Below are 20,557 nucleotides of genomic sequence, written 5' to 3'. Positions count from 1 at the left end.
GAAGTGAACAGAAACTACAGATCTACAAAATACCATCACTCGAACCAATATTTGCAGCAAGGCAATACCACAGGGAGGAGAAAAAGGGACAGAGATTACCTGAATACATCCAAAAATTTCCCAAATTTAAGACATGAAGCAACAAATCAAAGAAACTAAGTAGAATAAACACAAACAGACCCCCACTGAAACAGATTATCATCAAATTATTAAAAGATAAAGACAGAATCTGGGGGCACCTGGGTGGCCCCATCAGTTAAGTGTCCAACTCTTGATTTCAGCTCAGGTCATGATCTCACGGTTCAGGTTTGAGCTCCACGTGGGCCTCCATACTGTCAGTGGGAAGCCTGTTGGAGATTCTCTCCCTCTGTCCCTCTTGTACTCATGCTCTTTCTTGCTCAAAATAAATAAACTTAAAAAAAAAAAAAAGGTAAAGACAGAATCTTGAAAGCAGCAAGAGAGAAGTGACTCACCATATACAAGCGATCCTCAATAAGATTATCAGTTGATTTCTGAGTAGAAAAACCACGGAGGCAGAAGACAATGGAATGATGTAAACCACTGAAAGAATAAAACTGTCAACCAAGGACTCTGTTTGGCAACCTGTCCTTGAAAAATGAGGGACAAATTAAGACATTCCCAGATAAACAAAAGCTGCAGAGTTCATTACCACTAGGCTTACCCTATGAGAAATACTAAAGAGAATCCTTCAGGTTGAAATGAAAAAAAAAAAAAAAAAAATACTAGACAGTACCACACAAATTATGAAGAAATAAAGATTTCTAGTAAAGGTAACTACACAAGAAAACGTAAAACACAGGATTATATTTTTGATTTGTAAAACCATTTATTTCTTATGTGATTAAAAAAACAAAAGAAGTCCAGAAAGTTTCACTGATGAATTCTACAAATTACAGCAATTCCCTACCATCTCTTTCAGAAAAACCAGAGGGAATACTTCCTAACTCATTCTATGAGGCCAGCATTATGCTATTACCAAAACCAGACAAACACAGTACTAGAAAACTACAGACCAATGACTCTCATGAACACAGATGCAAGAATCCCTAACAAAATAAAAGCAAATCAAACCCAGCAACGTTACTGTATCAACAGGCTAAAGAAGAAAAGTTACATGAACACATCAGTAGATACAGAAAAGGGATTCACAAAATCCAACACTCAGTCATGATTAAAAACCCTCTGCAAACTAGGAATACAGGGCTGCTTTCTCAACTTGATAAAGAACATCTAACAAAAAATCTACAGCTAACATCACACATAATGATGAAAAACTAGAAGCTTTCCCACTAAGATCAGGCATAAGACAAAAATGTCCCCTCTCACCACTTTCCAAAACTGTACTGGGAGTCATACCTAATCCAATAAAGCAAGAAAATATACAAAAGGTACACAGACTGGGAAGGAAGAAATCAAACTGTCTTTGTTCACAGATAACATAATAATCTATGTAGAAAATCCTAAAGAATTGACAAAAACACTGCTGAAACTAATAAGCAATTATAGCAAGGTTGCAGAATACAAAGTTAATATACAAAAGTTAATAACTTTCCTATATACCAGCAGTGAATATGAAACAAAGAACACAATACCATTTACATTAGCACCCACCATTCAAAAAAAGAAATACACAGGCATAAAATAACAAAACACATTATAAAATCTATATGAGGAATGCTACACAACTCTGATGAACAAAATGGAAGAGTTAAATAAATGGGGACATATTCCATGTTTATGGATAGGCAGACTCAATATTGTCAAGAGGGCAGGTATTTCCAACTTGATTTCTTAATTTAACACAATTCCAATCAAAATCCCAACAAGTTATTTTGTGGATGTTGACAAACTGATTCTAAAGTGTATATGGCGATGCAAAAAAAAACCCCAAAAAACAAAAAAACAAAAACAAACCTAGAACAGCCAACACAGTATTGAAGGACAAAATAAAGTTGAAGGACTAACAACACCTAGCCACGAGACTTGCTATAAAGCTACAGTAATCAAGACATGTGGTACTGATGAAAAAAAAACAAACAAACAGACCAATGGAACAGAACAGCAAACCCAGAAATAGACCCCAAGAAATATCAACTGATCTTTGACAAAAAAACAAAGGCAATACAATGGAAGAGAGATTGTCTTTTCAACAAGTAGTGCTGGAACAACTGGACATCCACAGCAAAAAAATTTAGACACAGACCTTACACATTTCATAAAACTAACTCAAAATGGATCCAGAGACCTAAATGTAAACCACAAAAGTGATAAACTTCTAGAAGATAACACAGGAGAAAACAAATAACCTTGGATTTGGTGGTAACTTTTTAGATACACTACCAAAGGCATGATCTATGAAAAAGAAATAATTGATAAGCTGACCTCATAATTAAAAACTTCTGCAAAAGGCACTGTCTAGAGAAAGAGAAGACAACCACAGACTGGGAGAAAACATTTGCAAAATACACATCTGATAAAGGAACTGCTATCTAACATATACAAAGAACTCTTAAAACTCAACAATAAGAAAACAAACAGGAGCACCTGGGTGGCTCAGCTGGCTGAGTGTCCAACTTCAGCTCAGGTCATGATCTCACAGTTTGTGAGCTCAAGCCCCATGTCAGGCTGTCTGCTGTCAGCACGGAGCCCACTTGGAATCCTCTGTCCCCAGTCTCTCTGCACCTCCCCCACTCACATTCTGTCTCTCTCTCTCTCTCTCTCTCTCAACAATAAACATTATAAGAAAAAAAAAACTGATTAAAAAATAGACTAAAAAGGGGGGGGGGAACTAAAGATCTGAGCAGACACCTCACCAAAGAAAACATACAGATGGCAAATAAACACATGGAAAGATACCCCATGTCATACGGCATCAGGGAAATGCAAATTAAAAGAAGATACCAGGTCTTTTGTCTGGACTGCTGACATGCCATCCAGACTGAGGAAGACCTGGAAACTTCGGGGTCATGTAAGCCACGGCCACAGCAGCATCAGCAAGCACCGGAAGCACCCAGGAGGCTGGGGTAATGCTGGTGGCATGCATCATTACAGGATCAACTTTGACAAATATCATCCAGGTTACTTTGGAAAAGCGGGTATGAGGCATTACCACTTAAAAAGGAACCAGATATTCTACCCAACTGTCAACCTTGATTAAACTGTGGACGCTGGTCAGTCAGCAGACACGGGTAAATGCTGCCAAAAACAAGACTGGACTTGTTCCTATCATTGATGTGGTGCGTTCATGCTACTACAAAGTTTTGGGAAAGGGAAAGCTCCCCAAACAGCCTGTCATCGAGAGGGCCAAATTCTTCAGTAGAATTGCTGAGGAGAAGGTTGGGGTGGGGGGGGGGGGGGGGAAGGCACCTGTGTCCTGGTAGCTTGAAGCCACATGGAGGGAGATTCATTAAATACTTACAAGTGAAGTGAAAAACAAAAAAAAAGATCCCACTACACACCTATTAGAATGGCCAAAATCCAGAACACTGACAACACCAAATCCAGACAAGGATGTGGAGCAGCAGGAACTATAACTCCTTGCTGGCAGGAATGCAAAATGGTACCGCAACTCTGGAAGACAGTTTGGCAGTTTCTTACAAACTACACATACTCATACTATGCAAGCTAGCAAGCATACTCCATGGCATTTACCCAAATGAGCTGAAAACTTATGTCCACACAAAAAACCTGCACACAGACATTTATAGCAGCTTTACTCATAATTGCCAAAACTTAGAAGCGACCACAATGTCCTTCAGGAGGTGAACAGATAAGTGAACTGTGTGGTATACCCAGGCAATGGAATATTACTCAACACTAAAAAGAAATGAGCTATCAAGCCATGAGAAAACATGTAGGAAGCTTAAATGCATATTACTATGTGAAAGAAGCTGATCTGGAAGGGCTACATACTCTAACTCCAACTATATGATATTCTAGAAAAAGTAAAACTATGGGAGGGGTACAAGGATCAGTAGTTGCCAGGGGTTACTAGGTTATCAGGGTTGGGAGAAAGGAATGATGAACAAGTGGAACGCTTAGGACTTTTAAGGCAGTGAAACCATTTTTTATGATGCTACAATGGTGGGTTATATACTATACATTTATCATACCCAGAGAATATATAGCACCAAGAGTGAACCCTAATGTAAATACAGACCTAAGGTAATTATGGTGTGTCCATGTACATTCATCAATTGTAACAAATGTACTACTCTGGTTCAGGATATTGACAGTGAAGTAAGCTGTATATGTGTGATAGAGTATTATGGGAACTCTGCAGTTTTCACTTAATTTTGCTCTGAAACTTAAAGAGCTCCAAAAAATAAAATTTATTTTACCAAAGGGATTATATACCATGACCAACTTAGATATACTCCAATAAATCAAAAGTGGTTCAACGTAGAAAAAAAATCAAACAATATAATACACCACATTAATAGAATGAAGGACAAAAACTACACGATCATTTCAAATGTTGCAGAAAAGGTATACAAATCTATCAACCTTTCATAAAAGAAAAAAAAAGTACTCAGAAAACTAGGAATGGAAGGAAATTTTCTCACCACGATGAAGGCATTTACGAAAAACCCACAGCTAACATCATATTCAATGGTCAAAGACAAAGTTCTTCCCCTAAGATCAGGAACAAACTAAGGATGCCTGCTTTCACCAATGCTATTCAATAGTGTGCTAGATGTTCTAGCCAAAGCAACTAGACAAGAAAAAAATAATAAAAAGTATCCAAATTGGAGATGAAGAAGTAAAAACTATTTGCAAAAAACATGATCCACAAGAAAGCTCATAAAGCTAATAAGCTCAGCAAAGTTGCAGGTTGCATGATCAACAAACAAAAATCAGTTGTGTTGTCATCTTTCCATACACTAATAATGAACATTCCAAAAAGAAAATTGAGAAAGCAATTCCATTTGCAATAGTATCTAAAAGAATAAAATACATAAAAGTAAATTTAACCAAGAGGTGAAAGACTTATACACTAAAAACTATAAAACACTGCCAAAAGAATTAAAAGACCAAAATAAATGGAAAGATACCTAAAGTGATCTGCAGATTCTATGCAATCTCTATCAAAACCTCAACATCCTTTTTTGCAGAAATGGAAACACCAATCCTCAAATTCATTTGGAATTGCAAGGAGCCCCAAAAGTCAAAAGAATATTTACAAGGGACATGAGAGGACACACATTTACCGATATTAAAACTTACTACACAAAGCTGCAGTAATCAAAACCAGCATGTGAATAAACATAAATAGACCACTTAAATAGTATTAAGAGTCCAGAAAAAAACCCATACATCTACAGCCCCTTGATTTTTGAGGACGCCAAGTCTATTCAATAGGGAAAGAACAATCTATTCAACAAATGGTGTTGGGATAACTAGATTTCTACACGCAAAAGAATCAAGTTGAGCCCTTAATGCACACCATATATAAAAATGTACTCAAAATTGGTCAAACCTAAATGTAAAAGCTAAAAGCATAAAATTCCTAAAAGAAAACACAAGGAGGGGCTTCATGATATTGGATTTTTCAACAGGTACTCCGCCAAACACAAACAAATTGTATATTGGACTTCATCAAATTTTAAAACTTCTGTGCATCAAATGACATTATCAAGAAAGTGAAAAGACAACCTACAGAATGGGAAAAAATACATGCAAATCACATAGATGATAAAGGCCTAATAAATATCCAGAATATAAAGCACTCATACAACTCAACAAAAAACAAGTAATTAAAAATGCACAAAGGAATTGAATAGATATTTCTCCAAAGAAGATATACAAATGGCCAATAAGCACATGAAAAGACGCTCAACATCACTAATTATTAGGGAAATTTAAATGAAAACCATAATGAGAAAATATTCTACACCCCATTAAGATAGCTATTATCAAAACATACCTGAAAATAACAAGTTCAAGCGACAGTGTAAAGTAAGTGCAACCCTTAGGCATTGCTACTGAGAAAACAGTGCAGCCACTGTGAAAAACAGTATGATGTTTCTTAAAAAAAACAAACAAAAACAAAAACATAAAATTACCATATGACTCAACAATTCCACTGCTAGGTGTATACCCAAAAGAACTGAAAACGGGGATTCAAACAGATACTTGTATACCAATGTTTACTGCAATATTATTCACAATAGCCAAAAGGTGGAAACAACCCAAGTGTCCATCACAGATGAATGAGTAAACAAAATGTGGTATATACATACAATGGAATATTACTTAGCCATGAAAAGTTAAAATAAAGTTCTGATACATGCTACAACATAGATGAACCTTGAAAACATATGCTAAGTAAAAGGAACCAGACACTAAAGGACAATTACTATATTATTCCACTTACATGGAATATCTATAATAGGTAAATTCATAGAGAGGAGACTTAGATTACCAAGGACTCAGGGGTAGGGTGGAAAGGGAGTCATTTCTACTTGAAAAATTTTTGGAAGATAGTGGTAATGGCAGCACACGGTATGAATGTAATTAATGCCACTACATTATACACTTAAAAATAGTTAAAATGACAAACTTTGTTATACACATGTTTTACCATGGTAAAAAAAAAAATTTAAAAAAAAAACAAACAACTTTTTTTCTAAAGAAAAGGAAAAATTGCCATGACAGACATAAAAGATGAGGCTGGGTCAGTAAGGGAGTGCATATTTCTCCTATACAGTATTCAAAACAAACCTACACAGGAAACAGGAGGAAAGCAGTGTCTGTAGTCCCTATCCCACACCTCCAGCCACACCCAGGGCGCAACCACAGAAGAGTGCCCCTGACCTGGCTGTATCTCAGCTCTGGCCATGTCACCGGAAGACACAGGAAGATGCTGTACCTGACACCACTGAACAATGGATTTAAAACTACGAATAAGACACCAACACCCCCACCCTCACTGAACTCATAGTTTAGGGGCGAGACATGAATCTAACTAGGGGAGACAGAAAGCAGACCTCTGAAAATGTAAAAACCATCTTAAGCTGAAGAAAATTGCCTATAAACCCTTAAAAAATAAAATTATGAGAGAAGCATTGTGAGAGTTATGAACAATTAAAAAAGAGCTTTTTTTTTTCTTTTTTTTTGAGAGAGAGAAGTGCTCACAAGAGTGCATGGGTAGGGGCAGAGAGAGAGGAAGAGAGAGGAGTTCAAAGCAGGGCGCAATCCCACAAACAGTTGAGATCATTACTTGAGCAGAAATTAAGTCAGATGCTTAATCAACTGAGCCACCCAGGCGCCCCAAGAAGAGAGCTTTTACAACAACATTTCCCTGAGTTTTTTCTCTGGCCATGGAAGACTCATCTGAGGAAAAGGCAGAAGGCAGACACCACACCCCACAGCCATGGCCCCCAACTGCCACCTGAGGTTTGTGAGAGCCTCTTGTACCTACCTGAAGCCACCTTAGGTTGGTTGCCAATAATTCCAACAGTCCTCCCGTTCATTCTTGCAAAACCAACAACGATGTTCTTGGCATAATTGGGCATGATCTCAAAAAATTCTTGCTCGTCGACAACCTGCAGGGATAAATTTACACCTGAGCTCAAAATGATAAAGAGCCAGATTCAACATTACAGAATGACAGACACAGTACAGAACGACCGAGCTGGACAGCCCCGACCCCACCGCAGTTTCTCCAGGGACAAAGGACTGGGGGCAGTGGCAGCACCCATTCCCTGCTGGAGGGGAAACCCTCTTGCACACTGCTGGGGAAGATACACCAGCACAGCCTTTTTTAAGGGTTCTATTTGAATTTGGCATTATTTTACTCTTTCACCTTATTTAGAAATCATTTCAAACTTAACATAAAAATTTCCAGAATAGTAAAAAAATAAAAAGTATATATCCAGATTCTCCATTTCTTAACATTTTACCACATATGCTTTGTCATTCCCTATCCCTCCCACCTACCTCCCCTTTCTCTATGCATTTATATATACACACCTCTCTCTACATATGTACATATATATGAATTTTCTCAACTATTTGACAATAAGTTATAGACATGATGCCTCTTTACCTCTAGATACCTCAGTATGCATCTCCCAAGAACAAGAACATTCTCATAACTACAATCAGATTGCCAAAATCAGGAAACTAGTAACACCACTACTATCTATTACAAAACCTTATTCAAATTTTGCCAGTTATTGCAATAATACCCTTTACAGCAACAACAGTCTGGTTCTAGAGCCTAACCTGAGAGCACGATGTGCTTGCAATGGTCTGTCTTCAGCCAGCATCATGATCCCAGGGCCGTGGGATCAAGCCCCGAGTGGGGCTCCATGCTGAGCCAGAAGCCTGCTTGGGATTCTCTTTCTCCCTCTGTCCCTCTTCCCCACTCCCTTCCTCCCTCCCTTCCCTCTCTCTCTCAAAACAAAAACAAGAAGCTGTCCCAGAGGACAGAGCTAGGAAATCCACAAATACACACACACACACACACACACACACACACACACACACACACACACACTTCTAAAAGTAGTAAGAAAATGCTCGGTTCATACTAATGACTGCAATTCTAGATTCCCCCTTACAGTAGACATCAGACTCCTATTATCTTCCAAATGGACTTATTTAATCCTCAAATACTGAGAAACTGGTGTCAGAACTGCTACCCCATATGACTGCCAAAAAAAACCACACTAAAATTCAGTACTCTACAACTATTTGTTACTGGACTAAAGATATATAGTCAAAATACCGTGTTCAAAAGTTATTCATTTGAAATATGGGTTAATTTGTTTTTATCTTAAAGGTTTTCCCTCGGTCTTGATTTTAACATGTAAACATTAATATAGTTTAATGTCACTCCCCATCCTTTCTACCCTAATTCCATCCATCCTGCCATTATTTTCTGATTTATCTCTCATGTGTGCAATATAGAAATGAGCAAATACATGTATTTGTTTTGTTTTGTGTTTGTTTTGGAAAACAAATTGTTTTAATTTCCAATTCTATCATAAATGGAAAGTGACCTACTACACACAGATACTGTTTAGCACTTCAGGTTTCCTCACTTAACAATATATCCCGAGAATCACTCCCTATCAGTTCACAGAGATCATGCTCACTTTTTCCTGCCTACTACTCGACTGTGTGGATGTACCAAGTTTACTCAACCAATCTCCTTTGTGTTGTTCACAGCAACTTAAAAGTTAAATCCAGGATGCCTAGAATATTTTGCAATTGCAAATAACACAACAGTAGTAACCTTGTACATCTATAATTTTGGATGATGAGAATCAGTATATGTTCAGTGTCAACACCTGAAAGGGGAACTGCGGGGTTCACATGTAAATATGCCCATTTAGTCTTAGCAATTACATTCCCTTCCCAGTAATTTATGAGAGGGTGCTTTGCCAGACTTACCAATGGAAAACGTTTTTAAGTTTTTTATTTTTTGCCAATCTGACAGATGAGAGAAATGATGACTCAATGTAATTTTAGCTTTCATTTCAAACATAATGTGTCAAGTTGAAAATCTTTCCATATGTTTAAGGTCTATTTTATATACATTTTTGTGAGCGATCCATGTTTCTTGCCTTTTTTTCTATCAATTTTGGTCTTTATTTCCTCAATTTTTAAAAGGTTTTTAAAAACATATTAGGGATATTATCTTTTATTTGTGATGTACACTGCAAATATTTCCTCCTACTTGGTTGTCTTTTAACTTTCTTTATAGATTTTTAAATTCTTTACACAGTCACACTTACCACTTTTTTTTAAACAAAACTGAAACTGGATTTTGAGTCATATTCAAAATCCTTTCGCTACCTTCCCCTGAAGTTAGGAAAATCCATCTAAACATTCTTTTAGTGCTTACATGAATTTCACTTATTATATTTAGTTCTCTGATCTATCTGTAGTTCATTTTTGTGAATGATATAAAGTACAAATCTAATTTTGTATTTTTCTAACCAGCTAGCTATCTAGTTGTTCACCACCATTTATTAAAAAACTAATCTTTGGGGTTCCTGGGTGGCTCAGTTGGTTGAGTGTCCTACTCTTGATCTCTGCTCAGGTCATGATCTCCTGGTTTGTGACTTTGAGCCCCGCATTGGGCTCTGCTCTGATGGCATGGAGCCTGCCTGGGATTCTGTCTCTCCCTCTCTGCCCCTCCCTGGCTCTTTCTTTTTCTTTCCTCTTCCTCTAACTTAAAAAAAACAAAAAAGTTTAAAAAGCTAATCTTTGCTCCTAGAATTTGAGATAATCTTACCGTATTACCTATATTCTATATGTACTTGGATCTACTTCTAGATTTTCTATTCTGTCCCACTGGTTTATGGAACAGCACCACACTGTTTTAATTACAGTATGCTTTAATATGGGATATGGCCATAGTCTTTCTTTTGCAGTATATTCCTAGTTATTCTTATTCATATGAACATCTTTTTCTTAAACTAAGGGAAACTTTAGCGTTTTTTAATTAAAAAAAATTTTTTTAATGTTTATTTATTTTTGAGAAAGAGCATGCACGCGAGCACGAGCAGGTGAGGGAAGAAAGAGAGGGAAACAGAATCTGAAGCAGGATCCAGGCTCTGAGCTATCTGCACAGAGCCTGACAAGGGGCTCAAACCCATGAACTGCAAGATCATGACCTGAGCCTAAGTCAGATGCTCAACCAACTGAGCCACCCAGGCACCCTTTTAGTCTTCTTTTTAAATCAGTCTAATTTAAAAACAAGTTGAAGTGAATCCCTATGAACTTTTCTATGAACCTGTCTAGTTGTATTTTAAAATTTTTGTTTCAGGGGCACCTGGGTGGCTAAGTCTGATTAAGCACCTGACTTCAGCTCAGGTCATGATTTCACGGTTCATGAGTTTCAAGGCCTGCATCGGGCTCTGTGCTGACAGCTGGGAGCCTGAAGCCCCTTCACATTCTGGGTCTCTGTCTCTACCCCTTCCAATTGCACTCACATGCGTGCTCGCTCTCTCTCTCAAAAATAAACATTAAGAAAACTTTTTAAAGATTGCTTTAAATTTACAAACTACCTCAGGAAGAACTGTTTTTATGATGTTAACTCAACAACCAGAACAAGGAATGTCTCTTCATTTGTTCATCTACTTTTATATCTTTCAGAATTTTAAAAATTTCTCCCATAGGGCTACTACTAAATACTTAAACTTCTTTCTTTGTATGCTACCATAATTGGTTATTGTGTTGATGACAATATGTATATGTCAATTTTATATCTTTTTCCCTGGTTGTTTCCGTTTCATCATACATTCTGTAGCATTTTTTAGTATACCAGATCAACTACAAATGTAGCTTAGCTTCTTTTCCAAGTCTTTTGCCTTTAGGTGATCCACTTCTTGTCTCATTGCATTGGCTAATATCTCTACTAAAACATTAATAGTGGAAATAGTAGGATTCCAACTTTGTAGACAGAAGGGAGCAGTATGTGCACTTGAAAAAAATGTGTATTCTGTTTTTGGATGAAATGTTCTATATATGTCTATTTTTTATCATTTAAGGCAATATTCACATTTGCTTATTGATTTTCTGTCTAGATGATGTATTCCACTGGTGTAAGTGGGTATTAAATTTCCTTGCTATTACCATAACTGTCAATTTCTTTATGTCTGTTAACATTTGCTTTTATGTATTTAGGTGCTCCAGGGTTGGGTGCATAGATATTTATAATTGTTATATTTTCTTGTTGGATTGGTCTCTTTAACATTATGTAAGGGCCTTTTTGTCTCTTTTCTTTTTCTTTCATGACTCTGGCTAAGGTTTAGCCTATTTTATCGATCTATTCAAAGAACCAGCTATTGTTTTCAGTGATCTTTTCTAAGTCTCCAATTATTTCTATCTGATCTTTATCATTTTTTTCCTTCTACTAACTTTGGGCTTTGTTTTTTGTTTTTTTGTTTTTTTGTTTTTTTTTAGCTCCTTTATGCCTAGGGTTATAGTGTTTATTTGAGATTTTTCTGATTCCTGAGGTAGGACTATATCCCTATAAATTTCCCTCTTAGAACTGCTTTTGCTATGTCACAAAGGCTTTGGACCATTGTATTTTCAGTTTTCTTAATGTACTTTTTTATTTTATCTTTGGTTTTCTTGTTGACTTACTGATTTTTTTAATAGCATGTTGTTTAGCCTCCATTTGTTTATAGTTTTTGTTCCTCCCACCTCACCCCAGTAATTGATTTCTGGTTTCATACTGTGGTGGTTGGAAAAGATGAATGACATTTCAGTCTCGTTAAATTTATTGAGATTTATTTGGTGACCTAACATATGATCTCTCCTTAAGAATGTTTCATGGGCACTTGAGGGGGCACCTGGGTGGCTCAGTCAGTTAAGCATCCGACTTTGGCTCAGGTCATGATCTCACAGTTTGTGAGATCGAACCCCACATCAGGCTCCATGCTGACAATGCAGAGCCTGCTTGGGACTCTCTCTCCCCTCCCTCACTCGTGCTCTCTCTCAAAATAAACAAACGTAAAAAAAAAAAAAAAAAAAAAGAATTTAAGATAAGAATGTTTCATGTGCACTTGAAAAGCATGTGTATTCTGTATTTGGATGAAATATACTATATATGTGTATTTTTATGTATCATTTAAGGCTACTGTTTCCTTATTGATTTTCTGTCTGATCTATTCCAGTGGTGTAAGTGAAAGAAAAAAATTATAAAAGATCAGACAGAAAGAAATGGAGACTTAAAAAAAAAAATAGAAAAGATCACTGAAACCAAAAACTGGTTCTTTGAAAATATAAAAGAGGTTAACTTTAGCCAGAGTCATGAAGGAAAAAGAAAAAAAGAGGACCCAAAGAAATAAAATAAAAAATAAGTAACAACCCATGCCATGGAAATACAAAGTATTTTAAGAGACTACTAGGAAAAATTATACACCAACAAATTGGATAACGTAGAAAACATGGGTAAATTCCTAGAAACATACAACCTTTCAAAACTGGATCAGGAAGAAATTGAGAATTTGAACAGATTAATTACTAGTATCAAAACAATTCATAATCAAAAAGCCCTAACACAAGCCCAGTACCAAATGGATTGACAAGTGAATTCTACCAAACATTTAAAGAATTAATACTGGGGCACCTGGGTGGCTCAGTCAGTTAAGCATCTGACTTTAGCTCAGTTCATGATCTTGCAGTTCATGAGTTCAAGCCCTGCATCAGGCTTGCTGCTGTCAGCATGGAGCCTGCTTTGAATCTTCTGTCCCCCTTTTCTCTCTGCCCCTTCCCCATGTGCTTGCTCGCTCTCTCTCCAAAATAAAGACTAAAAACAATTTTTTACTTAATACCTATTTTCCACAAAGTACAAAAAAAAAAAAAAAAGAGGAAAGCTTCCAAATGTCATTTTATGCAGCCAGTATTACCATACTGATCCATACCATACCATACTGTCATACCAAAGCCAGACAAACACTTCACAAAAAAAAGAAAACCACAGGCCAATACCCCTGATCAACATCAATGCAAAAATCCTCAACAAAATATTAGGAAACTTCATTAAACAATACATTATTTTAACTAGATCACTCACCACGATCAAGTGAGATTTATTCTGGGGAAACAATGGTTCAATATTCACAAAATCAGTAACATGATACATCATATTAACAAAATGAAGGACAAAATTATATGATCATCTCAATAGATGCAGAAAAACTATTTGACAAAATTAGACATCTGTTCATGATGAAAACTCAAAAACTGAAAAGCAGCCTATGGAATGGGAGAAGATATTTGCAAACAACATATCTGATAAAGCGTTAGTATCCAAAATCTATAAAGAACTTATCAAACTCAACACCCAAGAAAACAAATAACCCAGTTAAGAAATGGGCAAAAGACATGAATAGACACTTCTCCAAAGAAGACATCCAGATGGCTAATGGACACAATGAAAAGATACTCAACATCATTCATAATCCAGGAAATACAAATCAAAACCATGAGATCAATCTCACACCTGTCAGAATGGTTAAAATTAACACAAGAAACAGGTGTTGGCAACGATGTGGAGAAACAGGAACCCTCTTGCACTGTTGGTGGGAATGCAAACTGGTGCAGCCACTGTGGAAAACAGTATGGAAGTTCCTCAGAAAGTTAAAAATAGAACTACCCTAAGATCCAGCAGTTGTACTGCTAGGTATTTACCCAAAAGGTATAAAAATATGGATTCAAAGGAGTAATAACATGCACCCCAATGTTTATAGCTGCATTATCAACTGCCAAACTATGGAGAGAGCCCAAATGTCCACAGACTGATGAAGGATAAAGAAGATAAGGTATATATACACAATAGAATATTACTCGGCCATCACAAAGGGTGAAATCTTGCCATCTGCAACAACATGGATGGAGCTAGAGTATATTATGCTAAGCAAAATAAGTCAGAGAAAGATAAATACCATATGATTTCACTCATATGTGGAATTTAAGAAACCAAAGAGATGAACATATGGGAGTGGGGAGAAAAGAGAGAGGGGAAACAAAGCAAAAAAGACTCTTAACAATAGAGACAAACCGAGGGTTGATGGAGGGAGGTGAATGGGGGATGGGCTAGATGGGTGATGGGTATTAAGGAGGGTACTTGTTTTGATGAGCACTGGATGTTGTATATATTTGATGGATCACTGAATTCTACCCATGAAACCACATTGCACTGTATGTCAACTAACTAGAATTTAAACATTTGAAAAAAAATTTTTAACTCCAGAAAATTAGTTTAAAAAAATTTTAACGTTTATTTATTTTTGAGAGAGGGGGCAAAGGAGGGAGGGAGGGCAAGCGAGCATGAGCCAGGCAGGGGCAGAAAGAGGGGGACAGAGAATCCAAAGCGGGCTTCACACTGTGAGCACAAAGCCCACTGAAGGGCTTGAACCCACGCCTGTGATATCATGACCTGAGCCAAAAATCAAGAGTCAGCCTCCCAACCAAGTGAACCACCCAGGCACCCAAGAAAATGAGTTTAGAGGGAACATACCTCAACATAATAAAACCCATACAAGAAAAACCCACAGCTAACATCATACTCAATGGAGAAAAACTGAGAGTTTTTTAAGATCAGGTACAAGTTGGAAATCTACACTCTCATTTTTATTCAACATAGTATTGAAAGTACTAGCCACAGCAATCAGACAAGAAATATAAGGCATCAAAATTATAAGGAAGAAGTGAAATGTCATTATTTGCAGCTGAAATGATATTACACATAGAATATCCTAAAGACTCCATTGAAATACTATTAGAATAAATGAATTCAGCAGTCACAGGATGCAAAATACAAAGAAATCTCTTGTATTTCTATATACTAGTAACAAAGTAGCAGAGAAATTAAGAAAATTCCATTTATAACTGCACCAAAAAGAATAAAATACACAAGAACGAACTTAGCAAGTAGGTGAAAGACCAGTACCCTGCAAACTAAAACACTGATAAAAGATGATGGGGCACCTGGGTGGCTCAGTCAGTTAAGCATCCAACTAGGTTCTGGTAATGTTCTCATGGTTTGTAGGTTTGACCCCTGCGTCCAGCTCTGTGCTAACAACTCAGAGTCTGGAGCCTGCTTTGGATTCTATGTCTCCTTCTCTCACTCTCTCTGTCCCTCCCCCACCCATGCTCTGTTCCTCAAAAATAAACAAACATTAAAAATAAATAAATAAACCACGGATGAAAGAAACTAAAGATGACACAAACAAATAGAAAGGTATTCTATGGTCATGGACTGGAAAAATTACTATCGTTACAATACCCACATTACCCAAAGCAATCTACAGTTTCAATTCAATCCCTATCAAAGATACCAATTGTATGTTTCACAATACTAGAATAAGTTATCCTAAAATTCATATTAAACATAGCCAAAACAATCTTGGGAAAAAAAGAACAAAGTTGGGAGTAACACAATCCCAGATTTCAAACTGTATTACATAACTATAATAAGCAAAGCAGGATGGTACTGGCACAAAAACAGACACATAGATCAATGGAAGAATAGAAAGTCCAGAAATAAACTCTCACTTATGCAATAAATGGGGAAAAGACAGTCTCTTCAATAAATGGCACTGGGAAAACTCAACAGTTACATCCAAAAGAATGAAACTCAACCAGTTTTTTACATCATAGACAAAAATAAACTTAAATAAAGAACTAAATATGAGACCTGAAAATAAGGAACTACTAGAAGAAAACATAGCCAGTAATTTCTTTGACATCAGCCTTAGCAACATTTGTCTAGATGTGTCTCCTCAGGCAAGGAAAACAAAAATAAACTACTGGGACTATACCAAAATAAGAAAGCTTTTGCACAGCAAGAGTAACCATCAACAAAAATAAAAGGCAACCTACTGAATGGGAAAAGACATTTGCAAATGATATATCCAACAAGGGGTTAATATCCAAACTGTAGAAAGAACTTCTTTGACTCCACACCAAGAAACCTATCAATCCAATTTAAAAAGAGATCTGAATAGACACTTTTCCAGGAAGACATACAGACTTAACAGACACATGAAAAGATGCTCAACTTCACTCATCAGGGAAATGTAAATCATTTCCACAATGAGATATCACTTCACATCTGTTAGAATGGATAGTAGCAAGAAGACAAGAAATAACAAGTGTTGGCAAGGATACAGAGAAAAAGGAACACTTTTGTACTGTTGATGAAAAAGTAAAATGGTGCAGCCACTGTGGAAAACTGTATAGAGGTTCCTCAAAAAATTAAAAATAGAAATACCTTATGTTCCAGGGACACCTGGGTGACTCAGTCAGTTAAGCATTTGACTCTTGATTTCAGCTCAGGTCATGATCTCATGGTTCGTGAGACTGAGCCCCACATCAGACTCTGCACTGACAGCATAAAGCCTGCTTAAGATATTCTCTCTCTCTCTCTCTCTCTCCCTCCCTCCCTCCCTCCCTCTCTTCTCCCCCACCCCCGTCTCTCTCTCTCTCTCTCTCTCTCAAAATATTAAAAAAAAGAATGAGAGACCTTGCTATTTGTGATAATATAGGTGGACCTAGAAAGTGACTTAAGTCAGACAAAGTCAAATACCATAGGATTTCATTTATATGTGGAATCCAAAAAGCAAAACAAACAAAAATCAGAAACAGACCTATAAATACAAAGACCTGGTAGTTGCCAGAGGGGAGGGGTGTAAGTAATGGGCCAAATGGGTGAAGGCAAATGGGAGGTATAGGTTTCCAGTTGTGGAATGAATAATTCATGGGGATGAAAGGTACAGCACAGGAAATACAGTCAAAGGGATTGGAACAGCATTCTATAGTGACAGATGGCAGCTACACATGTGGTTATTAGCACAGCATAGTGTACAGAGTTGTCAACTCATTATGTTCTACACCTGAAATTAATGTAACATTGTGTTAACCGTACCCCACTTAAAAAAAAAAAAAGCTATAACAAGAAATATCAGAGAAAACCACTGTAATAGATTTCATTAAACTTGTGAGACTACAGTGCAAAACCCTATGCAGATAAAATGGAATACCTAGAAGAAATAGATAATTTTTTTTAACAAATTTACCTCATCTGATCCCAAAGATAAAGTTTAAAGAGCCATTAACATTAAAGACTAGAGGAAGTTATCAAAAAGCCACTCCTCCCTGACACAGAAGACACTAGGTCCTGACAATTTCACAAGAGAACCTCTACCGTATCTTTTAAGAGCAGATAATCCCAATGCCATTTAAATTATTAGAACATAGAAAATCTGCAAATTCTTTTAGAACACTTAATGAACTTAATTGTGTTCTCACCATTCCAAATTCATAGGTTGAAGCCTAACCCCCAATGTGACTGTATTTGGTAAGAGAGCCTTTAAGGAGATAAAGTTATTTAAATGAAGTTATAAGGGTGGTGTCCTAATATGACAGAACTGGTATCTTTTTAAGAGAAAGAGACACCAGAGAGTTCTTTCCTCACACACACAGAAGAAAGGCTACAACAGGAAACAGCAAGAAGAAAGCCATCTACACCCCCAGGAAGACAAGCCTTGCCAGAAATTAAGCCTGTTGTTAATTTGGTCTTGGATTTCTAGCCTCCAGAAATATGAGAAAATTAATTTCTGTTGTTTAAGCAATCCAGTCTCTGGTATTTTGTTATGGCAGCGCTAACAGACTAATACATGAAATAAGCACACCATGGATACCAAAAAACCTAAGTTTAAAATACATCAAAAAATGGGGCGCCTGGGTGGCTCAGTCAGTTGAGCATCCGACTTTGGCTCAGGTCATGATCTCGCGGTTCGTGAGTTTGAGCCCCACGTCGGGCTCTGGTGCTGACAGCTCAGGGCCTGGAGCCTGCTTCAGATTCTGCATCCCCCTTTCTCTCCACCCCACCCCTGCTTGTGCTCTGTCTCTCTCTTTCAAAAATGAATAAACATAAAAAATTTTTTTAAATACCTCAAAAAAAATCAGCAAATCAGCTCATTATCACATGACATTGATGCAAATATCCAAAATAAGATATTAACAAAATATCAAATTCCTTTTACTCAGGAATATAAGAAGAGTTTAATATTAGTAGATCTATTAAGATAAATTCATAAATAGATCTAGGGGGAAAAAGATCATTTCCATAAATGCTGAAAGCATTTAAAAGATAATCAATACTTCCTTGATTTAAGAAGAAACAGGTAAACAAGAACAAAAATTAAAATAGAAACCAGTCATAGCTTTGTTTACACGAAAAAAAGATAAAATCAGGGGCGCCTGGGTGGCTCAGTCGGTTAAGCATCCGACTTCAGCTCAGGTCACGATCTCACGGTCTGTGAGTTCGAGCCCCGCGTCGGGCTCTGGGCTGATGGCTCAGAGCCTGGAGCCTGCTTCCAGTTCTGTGTCTCCCTCTCTCTCTGCCCCTCCCCCGTTCATGCTCTGTCTCTCTCTGTCTCAAAAATAAATAAACGTTAAAAAAAAAAAAAAAAGAAAAAAAGATAAAATCAGAAAACACTAATGGCAGTCTCTCTGAAGTTAGGAACAAGACAAATATGCCCACTATCACAACCATTACTCGTCACTGTGATAAAATCTGGAGCTACAGGGGCACTAGGTGGCTCAGTCAGTTAAGCGTCTGACTCTTGATTTCAGTTCAGGTCATGATCTCATGATTCATGAGTTTGAAACCATTGATGGGCTCTGTACGGACAGTGTGGAGCCTGCTTGGGATTCTCTCCCCCACTCTGCCCCTCCCCTGCTCATGCTCTATCTCTCTCTCAGAATAAATAAACATGAAAAAAATTTTGGAGCTATAGACAACTCAACTGGACAAGACAAAGAAAGGGCATGGGGGTGCACGTCTGGCCTATTCACTAGAATGTGACTTGTGCTCTTGGTCTTGGGGTCGTGAGTTCAAGCCCTAAGATGGGCGTGGAGCCTACATTAAAAAATAATCAAAAATTGGGGTGCCTGGGTGGCTCAGCCGGTTGAGCATCTGACATCAGCTCAGGTCATGATCTCACAGTTGGTGGGTTCAAGCCCCGTGTCAGGCTCTGGGCTGACAGCTCAGAGCCTGGAGCCTGCTTCAGATTCTGTGTCTCCATCTCTCTCCCTGCCTCTCCCTCACTCATGCTCTGTCTCGGAAAAATAAATAAAAATGTTAAGAAAAAAATTTCTTAATGAAAAATAAAGGGCAAAAATAATTGCCAAGGAAAAGATAGAACTATTTTCATATAATTACCATTTGGAGAAGATGGCAAAGTAGAAGGACCCTTCAGGTTGTTTGTCCCATACATACAACACAGTAACATTCATACTAGCATAAATAATCCAGAAAACAACCTGAAGACTGGCCAAAACTCCACAACTAAAGGTAGAAAAGAAGACACATCAAAGAAGGTAGGAAGGGTAAAGACACTGTCAGAAGGGAAACGGACTGTGGCCATCCACAGTGGTGAGAAAGCCAGTGGATGGACAAGGGTGAAAAACACTTTCACACTGAGGAGCCCACACAGGGAAGATGAATCCCCATAATATTTGGCTTTGTAAGTGAGAAGGACTGGAGTCCACAGGTGAACACCGAACTCTTGATTTTGGCTCAGGTCATCATCTCAGGGTCATGGGACTGAGCCCCATGTCAGGCTCTACACTGAGTATAAAGCATGCTTAAGATTCTCTTTCTCTCTACTCCTCTTCCCCTCTTCCCTACTCCTGCTTTCTCTCTAAACTAAAACAAAATTTTTTAAATGAAAAGGGCTGAATTTTGTGAGTTCTTAAAACCAGTAAGACTTAAAGCATGGAATTCTTATTTTATTATTTTTTAATACTTATCTATTTTTGAGAGACAGAGAGAGAGAGAGAGAGCACACAAGCAAGCAGGGGAGGGGCAGAGAGAGAGGAGAGACAGGATCTGAAGTAGGCTCCATGCTAACAGCAGAGAGCCCCATGCGGGGCTCCAACTCATGAACTATGAGATCATGACCTGAGCCTAAGTCAGACACTTAACTGACTGAGCCACCCAGGTGCCCCAAAGCCTGGAATTTTTAAAATTGGAGGGCTGGGCTCTGGGAGAGCCAGGAGG

The 20,557-nt window shown here is 37.5% G+C and overlaps 1 protein-coding gene and 1 pseudogene across 3 annotated transcripts in view; one reads left to right on the top strand and one right to left on the bottom strand.

Annotated features, from left to right (window-relative positions):
• Positions 1-20,557, bottom strand: part of PCCB (propionyl-CoA carboxylase subunit beta) — a 97,346-nt gene that overhangs the window by 9,066 nt on the left and 67,723 nt on the right. For all 3 annotated transcript variants that reach the window (XM_058732375.1, XM_058732376.1, XM_058732374.1), the window contains one exon: positions 7,445-7,568. In XM_058732375.1, the coding sequence (XP_058588358.1) occupies positions 7,445-7,568 (124 nt within the window). The remainder of the gene's footprint in view (positions 1-7,444; positions 7,569-20,557) is intronic.
• Positions 2,948-3,401, top strand: LOC131513004 (large ribosomal subunit protein uL15-like; annotated as a pseudogene).

The sequence above is a fragment of the Neofelis nebulosa genome, chromosome 5 (assembly GCF_028018385.1).
Source record: "Neofelis nebulosa isolate mNeoNeb1 chromosome 5, mNeoNeb1.pri, whole genome shotgun sequence".
In the NCBI taxonomy this organism is placed as follows: Eukaryota; Metazoa; Chordata; class Mammalia; order Carnivora; family Felidae; genus Neofelis; species Neofelis nebulosa.
The sequence above is the reverse complement of the archived record's forward strand: the minus strand, read 5'-3'. Positions and strand labels throughout refer to the sequence as shown.